Source organism: Astatotilapia calliptera, chromosome 12 (assembly GCF_900246225.1).
Source record: "Astatotilapia calliptera chromosome 12, fAstCal1.2, whole genome shotgun sequence".
Taxonomy (NCBI): domain Eukaryota; kingdom Metazoa; phylum Chordata; class Actinopteri; order Cichliformes; family Cichlidae; genus Astatotilapia; species Astatotilapia calliptera.
This window is the reverse complement of record NC_039313.1, coordinates 13,952,787-13,964,798: the sequence shown is the minus strand read 5'-3', so window position 1 is coordinate 13,964,798 and position 12,012 is coordinate 13,952,787. Positions and strand designations below refer to the sequence as shown.

Here is a 12,012-nt window from a genome sequence, read left to right as displayed (position 1 = left end):
GGATCTAATGACACAGCCAGGGGGTTATGCTTCGTCGTGGCTAAAAACCTCACTGGTAATGGCATTCACAGCAGGAAGACTGGCTGGAGAAAAATCAGCGGCCTTTAAGTACAATGCAAAGGTAGAGGACAGAGATAGAGTTTCCAATCTGCCAGCCAGTGATGAAGTAACTAAATATCCAAATTAAGCACTTTTCATCCTTTCTCACTTCCCTCCTCAGATGTTTCTGTTTTGTTTTTGGGGGATTTTTTCTTTCAGTTTTGACATTTGCTTTTCCACCCACTGAATCATCAAATCTTAAATTGTGTGATTGTACAGCAAGAAGGCACCATTATCCTCCTCTTCACTGACATCTCTAAAGATAAAGATAACCCCCCTGTAGCGTCCCCATGGCAGGGACAGGCAAGCAGCAGGAGAGGAATGGGAGAGATGCCATCTCCTCATCAAAGAATGCTCCAGATTTTAGCTGAGGTCTCACAGAAGCCCTGAGCAGCATCCAGGCCCAGCCTAGCCTAGACTGTGACACATTTGGGTGATGTCTTTTACCTTGGGGCTGATTGACCTCGCACCAAACCAGCTACTCAGGCACACGCAGCCACATCGACAGTCCTCTCACTGAAAGATTTGCTGTCTCTTTCTCTGCATAAGATTGACATCAATTGTACGTGTTGAGCAAGTAGCTGGCACTTCTTATTAGTTTTCTACTGGGGCACTGCCGCAGAAGTTGTTTATGTCTGTCTGTTACAATCAGGAAACACGTCTTGTTTAGCTGACTCGCAGCAACAACTTGATTGCTGAATTTTCATGTGAATTTGTGTGACCTTCTGGAGCCTTGTTAATTAAAACCGTCAATCAAATAGGTAAATAATGCATGCATCACACATGAACACTATGTAGCAATAAGTGTATCTGAAGAATGAAAAGCTTTTAAGCCTGCAGGAGAAATAAGCTGTGTTTCTTGTCAAGTAGCCTAGAGAAGGTTTTATGTTCACAATGGCGGTTAAAGGCTCTAAGAGAAATCAGAGTAAATGCCAGGAGGGCAAACACACTGCTGTTTGAATGACAAAATCAAAAATGCACAATGCCAAGCAATGTTGTTTTAATGAAACTGCAGAATATGTATTTTACATGTTTGTTTTTTTGTGCTCATGTGCTGTTTGGTTTCATTTAAAGCAACATTTACAGCTCAGTCACACTAGAGTAAAGAACGGGACAGCAACCGCCTTGAGACATTGCCTATAGTTGCATTGAATGTTTTTGCTGTTAGCCGACAACCCCAAGTAGTTGGGGCAACCAACAGAGATTGAGAGACTAAGCGTATAGCATCCTTGACCTCTGGGTGACCTGTTTCGATCGCCAGGTGACTGCACAGGTCACCTTGTGGGAGGCAATCTGTCTCCAACCAATCCCGGTCCGACTCGGACTGACTGCTATCACTCTCAGACAGGTTTTCAAAGGTTTGCAAACAACTGGCCACTAATTTATAAATGCAGACAGATTGCCAATGTGTTGCAATCAATCTGAGTCAATCTGCATTGGTGACTGCAACTCATCCATATTCTTCCACTTATCCCACTCAGGGTCAAAGAGGGGACAAGCGGAGAGGCAGGGTCTACTCTAGACTGGTCGCTGCTTTGTCACAGGGCTAACACAGAGAGTTGGACAACCACTTACTCTCACATTCACTCCTATACTCCGTTTGGAATCAGCAATCAACTTAACCTAACGTCTGTGGGAGGAAGCCACAGGACCCAGAAAGAATGCACACAGAAATTGTGCCAACATGGATTCAAACCCAGGACCTTGCAGTGAAGCGACAGTGCTAACCACCACCACTATCTGCGACGTGTCTCTTTACAATAGATGACTCCACTATATACAATGTAACTGGTGCAGGATGTCATTTTGCAGTTAAATCACCATCCGGCAGCAGTTACATCACTATTATTTCATTATTTCTGATTCCAATCTGACCTTGTGACAGCACTCTAAAAATAAGTAGTTAATATGAATTTCCGTTTGATGAGAATTTATGTGTATCTGCAACAGATTTGCAGTTTTCGCCGATGTATTCAGTTAATTATTGTATTATCACAAATATTTATGTACTGATGGGAGACCAACCTCGTGTTACTGCCATTTCATCACTGTTTTGATGCAGTTGTTTGAAGATGGCAACTGACTGTGAGTGGTCTTTAAAGCAACCATTTCAAAGGCAACAAGATCTCATGTTCATTGCACACAATTATATTAGATTTGTTTGTGCTGTAATACATCAAGGCTGGTCTTCTGAGTGTTTTGTAATATATTTTGTGTCACACAATAAGCCCAACACTTGGGAAACGGTGTAATAATCCGATTATATATCTAGACTGATGTTCATCTAATGACATGTTCACTGAATGAAGGTCCCTGGGGGGGGGGCAGTTCCTGAAGACACTGAAATCAGTAATTACTAAAACATGCAACCCATTGAGCACACACAAAAATCAACAACCAATTACGTGAGCCTATTGACCAAGCGCAAATAACAGTCCAATGGGCTGCGGTGTTCAAGGGCCATTGATTTGGTTTTGTGTTAATGTTCCTGCATATGTGCTGGACTGCAATGTGCCTCTTGCGTAATTAGCCACCTGTGTGAAATTCAATTTCTTTGGGTTAATCCAATTTTAATTTTCCTTCTGAAGCAAATGTATAAGGTGCATAAACAATCTTCAAATGTGTGCGTGCATTTTCTTTTGCAATTGAAATCAATATATTTTCAACATAGTATTGCACGGTTGTTTTACTAGGCCCACACACCACCACCTCTCACCACTCCCTCCTTCCTTCCCCTCTCTGTCACTCGCTCGCTCTCTCCTTCTCTTTAGCCTCTCCTCTTTGTGACAGGAACCATTCGGCTGGCCAGACGAGCCAGTGTGCTTTCTATAGCTGACTGGTGACTGGACGCTGCAGGCGAGTATCACTCATATCTAAACCAACAATTATAAAGAAAGGAGGAGGAAAGAAGAAAAAAAAAAAGGGAAACAGCGAGCCATTTGACAGAAACTTACATCCACAGCAGTCACTTAAGCCTGAGAGCTGAGGTGACCTTCTCAGATTTCATTTCATTTGGTCTTTTTTTTCCCCTCCCTCTTTCCCAGAACATGTGAGTAATTAGAGCAGAAACATTTCCCTCACACAACCAGGCTGGCTGTCTGAGCACGGAGGTGCTTTAGTGTCTCTGTCTGTATGCAGACGAGATTCACTAAAACTATTCTTATAGCAAACATTGTTACAGTAGCTCCTCTGGATAGCGGATAGCCTGTGAAAACACAGCAGTTGTCAAGAGCACGTGTGTTGTGATTATCCATATTGTCGCATGCAGTGAGTCATTTCAGAAGATGTGGTGATCATATAGCAAAGACATTCTACTATATCTACTTTGCTTATCGAGAGCAGAGTAGTGCCAAATGCAGTCATGAACGCCGGGCTTCTTGGAGATACTAAAACTAAGTGGAGCCCATCCCTCAAGACCCCTAAACACTTAGGATACAAGGAGGTTGCATATGTGTAATATATTTAGGATACATCATATATGAATAATTCCTGTGACCTTCCTTTGGTTAAAGCCTGCCTCTGACTCCCACAAGACTCTTGTCATTCCACACAATGACAATTGTGCCAAATATAGACCACCTAATTGATATTAACAGAGAGAATGGCTTGTGACAACCAAAAGAAAAAACTCTTTCTCTTTGCATCGTTATTCTTGCTTTTCTTCTCTCCAGTATGACACATCTTTCTGACCCAAATGAAACAGCTATGCGTAATCTTCCATACTCTCTGTTATTAAAGCATATTTAAAAAGATACAAGTTATGGGATGAGGTGGTTTTATAATTGCCAAAGAGGGTTTATACCGATAAGACTGTGTCCGTTGTTTCTTTTTAACCCTTTAGCGCTGCACGGCATATAGCATATAGTTTATTCACCATCTTCTTCCTCGTTACAGCGCAGTAAATGTTTGGGACCTTATGTTACAAAAAAAGTGATGTAAAACAGAGGTCGAGCACCGTGTAAGCAGAAAGATGTACTGTAACCTTCTCAAAGTTAGGACTAAATAAGAACCGAAACACTTCTTCGCTCAGTCAGCCACACAACGCCCATCTTCATCGAGGGGGAATTAAAAGGAAACAAGCCGAGGATAAGCAGTTTCCTTTTATATTTTGTCCTTACCGTCGAAGACCTTGAAAGGACGACGGCCACGACATCCTTGATTTCTTCAGCCCGGGTCGGTGCCCCGTGTCCACTGCGTAAGTCCGGTCCATGTTCCTCGGGTTGAGGTATCTCTCGGTGTCCGAAAAGCCTCTTTGTCTTACACGGTCGTTCTTGCGCACTACCAGCGCGTGGTGGAGCGGAGAGAGCGCTGCCTGATTCTGCTGCCTCCACAGATGTTTGGGCGCCTTTGCACTCACGCCGGTTCCGCCGCCAGCGACCAGAGGCGCCGTCCCCACTTTGCCACAGGCGGGATCCATCCTCCTCCCCACGCTGGTTATAAAATTGTTTTTTAAAAACTAAATCTACACTTTGGGAGCATTTAAGTTGAATGAGTCAGGAAAGCTTACAGGAGGTTGACTAACAGCTGCGAGTTCAGGTGTTTTTTTTTTTTGTTTTTTTTTATAAAACAAAATCAAATAATACAAGCAAGTAGACAACTTTGTTGTTTTGTTTTGCTTTTTTAGCTACCCGGGTGCTTCACGTCCAGTTTTTGATTTTTAGCTCACGTAATGAGCTTAACTCCATCAACTTTATCGCTGACACCATGCGCAAACACACTGAAGCAGTGAGATAAAAACGAATCCATTTACGCATCACGAGGAAGACCTTTAAACTGCAGTTTTGGGGATGTATCCCTGAGTAAAGCTACGAGAAAGAACTCTCAGGTCAGTCTGGTTTCCAAGTGCTCCCCACTTCCTCCGCACACGCCCATTTCTGCAAGGTGCTTGTATTGCTGCGGCAGTGCGAGATGTTCAGCACAGGATGGTCCAAACGGACGGATGGTCTCCCCAAATGATGCAAACTTGTGCAAAACCAGTTCAAGGTAACTTGGCGCAGAGTTATGCGTAAAAGCATCCGGACTTGACAACACTGTCTCCCGTCTTCATGTCCCCTGCAGGAAAAAAGCGGCGACAGGATATAGGGAACAGGATAATACATTAAACATGAGGGACCCACCCAAAGTACCTCCCCTAAAAACCTCCATGATTGGAAAAAAAAAAGAAAGAAAATCAGGGGGTGGGATTGTGCAGAGCCGCTATATCATATAATACCACTGAACCAGTTTTATGACAGTTTTTGTGGAGATGCACTGGATGGAATGAGAAAATGAGAAGCATTTTTATAGCAGCTGACATTAAATACACTGCAGGTAAAACAAGTTCACCTTCACACTAATTAATGAAACCATTCCTGTGATGTCCACAGGGTACAGGGGAGCGCAAACATCCAGCCACCTTGTTAAATCCCCCCCGACTCTCTTCTGTTTGTCTTCATTTTCAGGGAAAGGGGGACTATCAGGGAAGAGTTCTTTATTTCCTTCCTCTCCTCACACTTCCCTTGCAGCTCAAGCCCATTACTCAAGAAAATAACAGCGTGGGGATTGTCATCTCTCCAGTCTTAAGCGTAAAAATGTAATCTGAGAAACGAGGGGAGAGAAGACTGAAGTGGCGAGTAAGAGTATTGGTAGCAGGACAGAGGAGAGAGAATAAAGAGCATATGCCTGCCATGTATGCATACACAAGAAGCTCATGTGCTTACTTTGTACGCGTCCAAGTTTACCTACTTAAGCCAACCAAACACCCTACAACAACACGCACGGCAGAACCAAATACTCTACATACACTCTAAGAACTGACCTGAAACTTAAACCACAGGCTATAGCCATTTCATTTACTTTCCATTGCTTTGTTGCTAAACAGGGTCATATAAGAGTATCCCAACATGCATTTGGGGTCACCTTAAAGAAACACAATACCGACTAATATTAGCAAACCCTCTATAAAATGTTTCCCACTAATGTTGCAAACAGCTAACATCTGTTGACGCATAAATCTGTCAGTAGCCAGCACAGCCATGTGTAATCTTCTGCATGCTCTGTTATTAAAAATATTAAAAAGCTACAAGTTATAGGGCGGGGTGGTTTTAATTGTGAAAAGAGGGATTATACACAATGCTCTAATGCTGATAACTCTGTACCCTCGATTTCGTCTTCTTTTTTTTAACCCTTTAGCTCCGAACTGCTCATAGCAACACAAAACCTTTGGTCGATATAATGAAAATACTGACACAGCAGAACATTTTAAAGTCAAATAACTGCAACTGAATCAATGTTTATCCCAGCTGTCACTCTTGAAACATCTGTGACATTAACTGGCCGCCTGCTTGACCTCCTTCATGAATGTTTGATGGACATTGTTTTTGGATGTTTTAGCAAAGTGGATCTTGTTCAGAAGAATTTTTGTATATTATTCTTTTATTTGTAAGATTGTTTTTAAAGTAGCACAATGGATGAGTCAGACACACAAAGGTTTATTATAATGCTTAAAAGAGAAAAGCAGACAGGTAATTGTTATGCACTGTGACACATTTGGCACAAATTTGTTTTTGTATTAATAAAAAAACTGTCTTCCATTAATATTAGTATATGAATCGAATGCTGCATGGCAATGGGTTTGTACTGAAATGTCCCTAACAAGAGAAATATGATTTCTTTTTCTTTTTACTGGTTTGCAAGCTAGGGTCTGATTGAGTGACAATTAGATGTGGAAACAATGTCCCCCTCTGGCCATCCACCTAAATAACCACACTGCGCCATTTCTGGCACAGGATACATATATAAGATATTTAAACACAGGTCACGAGTGTTTAAATATCTTATATATGTTTTTATATATACAGTGCTCAAAAATAAAGAAATAAAATGACATGTTCTTGGACAAATGTTAGTGGGCTGTGAGTACAGGCCAAGAACATGTCATTTTATTTCTTTATTTATCTGTACTCTGTTTCCACCTTCTTTGTTCTATTTCTGACAGTTTAGTCAGAAACACGCACGAGTAGTCCGCTGGAGGTCATTTTTCTAGAGCTCTGGTAGCTCCTTCTGTTTCTCCTCCTGCTGCTGGGTTGAACCCTTCTATAACCCTGCTCAGCTCTCCTCATATAAGAGCCTGTCTCATAGTATCACAGTATCTCCTCCACACTCTTGAGACTGTGGTTGGACAGCGACCCTCTTTAAGATCGCAAGCGTGGGTGTGCCCTCCGGAAGGTGAGAGATGGACTACCTGTGCAACCTGAATGGGCTGCATGGACCATCTCATGCTACTGGCAGTTAAAAGGACATGACAAAAAGCAAAACTGGAGAAGAAAATACTCAATTTTTGAGGGCTATGTTGTGGTTGTCTCGGCAGTGTACCTGTTCACCTGCTTGGATTTCCACCAAAAGCAGGTGAAAGTAGTTTTTATCTCTGAAGTTTAACTGACTGTCTGGTATACTGCGTTCCCTTCATTTTTTAGAGCACATTTAGAATCCTTAGATTGTTTCACGTGTCACGCCAATTTCCCCCCAATATGTGTTTCTTTTCTGTTCGTGCTGAATTAAAACGCTAGGAGATTATGGGAACGGGATAAGTATAGTGCGGTCAGTAATTAGTGATTACACCTGATTGCTCCAATACTGATCTTATTAGTACTGGAGGATTCTATCAGACACACTTTGCTGATTTACATTAAGTCGTATTTTTAATCATGACATGATTATCTAAGCTTCCTGTAATAACTATATTTGGCGCTAGCCTAAAAAATATTTGCATTTAAATGTTTTTTTTGGGGGGGGAAAGTAAGTCAAGTTGCAGGCTTATGTTTCCTCACATACAGGAGAATGAACTCAATCAGTTCCTCGCAGTGAGCTGTACAGACTTTTAATGAAGAAAGAAAAAAACAGAACTGCTATTGGATTGTTATCAAGGGAGAGAAAGTGGAATCTCTAGCCTGTATCTATAACGTGTGTGTGTGTATAAAATGAAAAATAAATAAGTGTTTATTTCCAGCTGATCTCTCACATAACACTCCAGAGATGACATTTTAGTGTCTGGAAAATCAATAGAGTGGTAGCTGATTTGATCCAGTATTGAGTTAATATCCAGCGCTGATCTTGTTGTGCTGTTCTCAGTTAATGTCTTTTAAGACACTTTCTTTCTCATATTAATAAGTTAATTAATACCTGTTAGCTGGTGTTGAGCTCTTTTGTTGATTTGCTCCTAACATGTTGGGCTCATGTGCAAAAGAAATCCATGCACACTAATTTGTATTTAATGTAAACTGTATACAAAAGATGGGCCGAACTGCTGCAAAATAACACACAGATGCCTGACAATCAGGGCAAAGTAGCAGCTGAATAAAATTCTCACTGAGCCGTTCTTGGTAAGTTTGTTAATACAATCAGCCACACACGTGAAGCCATATTATTGGTCAGATGACTCAACTGAAATGCTTCAATAGGCACCAAACATGACAAAAAGTGAGAATCAAGAGCTCAGGTTCCTTTCTTCCTCTTCTTCGTCTTTCAACTCCTTCCTTTAGGGGATCATCTGTCTTCAGCTCAACCGAACCCTAGCATCCTCCTCTCTCACATCAACCCTTTAAATGTCCTCCTTCGATACATCCGTGAATCTCTTCTGTGGTCTTTCTCTTTTCTCCTGACTGAGAGCTCCACATTCAGCACCCCCAACAAAAATTTTAGCTCCTTCTACTCTGCCTCCACCTCGTCCCCCAGTCTTTTTGTTAGCATCACAGACACCAAACCATCATTTAAAGCTTCCCCTTCACTCTTTCTGCTATCCTTTTGTTATAAATCACCCCTCTGGACCCTGCACCAAGGTCTTCACCTGTTTTGTGCACTGTCCAGTGCTTCGGATGTTTGACCCCAGGTATTTAAACTCATCTAACTTCATTATCTTTACTCCTTGGACAAAAACTCCAGTTCCAGCCACTGGAAGTAGTAGAAGTGACACATCAGACAGCGATGGTCTAAAGCCCCCTGTAGCAGTATCCACCTGTCAGTCAAAGTGGTGATAAACGGATTGGTATTTGGCACTTTTCCTCTCTGATTGAGCACAAAAACCTCACTCAGCCAATCACACACACATTCACACTTTATTCTATGCCTAAAGCACCTTGTATAAAATGTAAGCACACACTCACAGTCCAATGAATACATCAGGAGAAATTCAGTATTTTGCTCAAGGATACCTAGTAGACGGACCCACTGTATCTTGTTAGCTGAGCTATGTGATGAAGATAACAAAGTCCAACGGGTCTATGATTCATTTTTGGAGGATGCATGAAGTAGCCCAGTTCAAGGAATTGCAGCTTTTGGCGCTTCTGTGGCAGCTTCATTTTTCAGCTCTGGAGATTGTTGGCTGTTATTTAAACTGAGCAGGTTTTCATCCACTATTTTCCACTGTTACATTATTTATAATATCAGCAAATCAGCTTCTCTTGGGATATTACAATAAGCGTGTGTTTATATATTGTAAGGCTTTGGGGGGAACTCAGATTTTTTAGCTGTTATGCAGCGGGTAAATGCTGGTGGTCGTAGAAGAGAAGCAAAGAGAAAAACACTGAAACGGTTTCATGCATCATTCTTTTATATTAATTATGTGAGGGCATCTAATGGAAAGACAGCGCACCACTTTTTGACCATTTCATTAATACTGAAGACAGTCTCATTTGGCAGCATACAAAGTTAATGTCACTGAATTTTACTAAAACACCGCAGTTGGAGCATTTAAAATGGCACGCTTTCAACCCTAATGCTTCCCCACTGTATATTTCTTCCACGCTGCTGTGCTGAATTATGAATGAACGGAGCTCGAAGCAACGTTAAGACATATGACCTTTGTTAAAACTCATCCCAGCATCCATTTCCTCCCTAAGCCTCTTTTTTTGTCTTTAATTGATCATTCTATGTTCAGTTATGAAAGGAGTCAAATTTACTGGATATGGGTTTAAAATAATGGATTGTGATTTTGAGTCTGTCAAAGCTGAGTGACAATTAATCTTAAAAAATAATCAGTAACATAATCGAAATGTTGACAAGCGTATAATATATTACACCACAAAACACTGATCTAACATGTAGCAGTATTTTTGGTACTGCTGGCAGATTAATTTAGAGAAAGATGACAAAAAAATGTTCCCCCTTTCATGTTCTCCTTAAGAAAAGGCTCATTGGGGCAGAGAGAAGTCAATACAGCTACGTGAAGTAGAAAAGGAGATGACAAGCCCCCTCCTGTCTTTGTCTTCTTAAAATAATCTCTCAAACCACCTTTAAAAATACCAAATCCCTGTCTCGCAAATGCAGCACGCTTTTTAAAGAGTGGTCAGCAGCCCACACTTGGGAACAGTCTGCCCTTTTGTGAAGTTCAAATAAAAGGGATTTGACACTTTTTGGCATTATCACAGTGCCATAATAAATTATTCAGTATTGACTATGTTTCTGTATTATGGGTAGCAGTTTCTGCTGCTTATACAGTGCAGCTGACAATGTGTGACACATCAAGCTGCAGACGACACCGCCAGAAACAAAGACACAAATACACTGTATTTCCTAAAATGAAGATGCTCTTGACGTGTAACAGCAATTTTGAAGACAAAGAAAGCCTTTCAGCGCTATTGTGAATCAGAGTTGCCTTGAAAATTGCTCTGCCTGCCTGAAAATGTAATTTAGACACAACTGAGTGTCACCAGCTTCTCACGCTTCCTTACAAAAGAAGTCTACAAGTCAGCGGCACTGTCTTCTTGCTAAAGTGTGTTCACAGCACCCTATAACAAATTCCTCAATCTTAGGCTTAATAAGAGCTGCTCATTTCTCTGTCGGTTGTTCGTCGTTTGGAGTCAAACTTGCCAAAGAGAGAAAGGGAAAAGGACAAATCAGCGGCACCAAGGGGAAAATCAGAGAAGGCCGATCCATTTACTTTCACATCTGGCACAGGATGAGCCAGCGAACAATGTTATGCAGGTAGCACAATGTGTGTGTGAAATACCGAGCTTCGTGAAGCATGCCAAGGCGATCAAAAATGAGTCAGAGGGGTGTCACTTTCCCCTTGGGTTGATGAGTAGATTTGTCACGTTTCTAAGTGCGATACTAACCCAAGACAATGGGGATTTTCCACTGACAGATAGGTTTGACCACTGAAATTATATGCTTCTTCAAACTGCCTGAATATATTTCCTTTTCTGAGTTAAATTATGACTTCCCACTAGACCACTGGCTCTGATACAGAATGCTGTTTGGTACATTGTTCCTCTCTCCCCTCAGAGCAAGCTGGTTGGAGGCTTGGTGTTTGTCTGTGCCAAACCTCATTTCATCTGAGGCGCTCATTCTCCAACATTCTCCGGAGAGGCTGCGATTCTTTTCTTAGTTGTGGTGCAATCTTGTTTTCCAATCACGGAGAGGCTGCGAGGCTACACTACAGACTGTACAATATGTTACAGAACGGAGGATAAAAATAAACGCCACCTAAAAGGACTCGGCGCACTACACAACAGATCAATCAAATCCACAGTTCAGTCCCTGATTTTAACTTGTTTAGCATGTTTCACATGGTAAATTACATTCACTCTTTTAAGATTAGTGAGTGTCGGTGCTGACAAACAGAACTCTGTTAGACCTCTACATCTGATGAGTCACATTCTTAACAGCATGTAGCCGACAGGAATGATTTAAATGCATGTTATTTATCCACTAAACAACAAGCACACTCTGCACTGCTGTCAAATCATGCTGTATTTGATTTCTTACCTTTCTGATTGTTTCTATTCATTTCGCCACGCCATGAAACTCAACTTAAAGACACCTTAAAGCTGTCAGAAGCAGGTAATCTATCACAATAAAGAGCTGTATTCATATCTTTAGTTTTTGCATTATCATAGTTATCATATTATCTAGTTAGGCTAAAATAATGTGACTGAT

At 41.4% G+C, this 12,012-nt stretch overlaps 1 protein-coding gene across 2 annotated transcripts in view; it reads right to left on the bottom strand.

The window, feature by feature from the left end:
- Positions 1-12,012, bottom strand: part of pde4d (phosphodiesterase 4D, cAMP-specific) — a 206,100-nt gene that overhangs the window by 150,729 nt on the left and 43,359 nt on the right. The window contains exon 1 of one of the 2 annotated variants that reach the window (XM_026186600.1): positions 4,218-4,681. The exons of the other annotated variant lie outside the window; for it this stretch is intronic. Within the exon in view, the coding sequence (XP_026042385.1) occupies positions 4,218-4,516 (299 nt within the window). The 5' untranslated portion in view covers positions 4,517-4,681. Of the gene's footprint in view, positions 1-4,217; positions 4,682-12,012 lie in introns of those variants that run through there. 2 annotated transcript variants of the gene reach the window in all.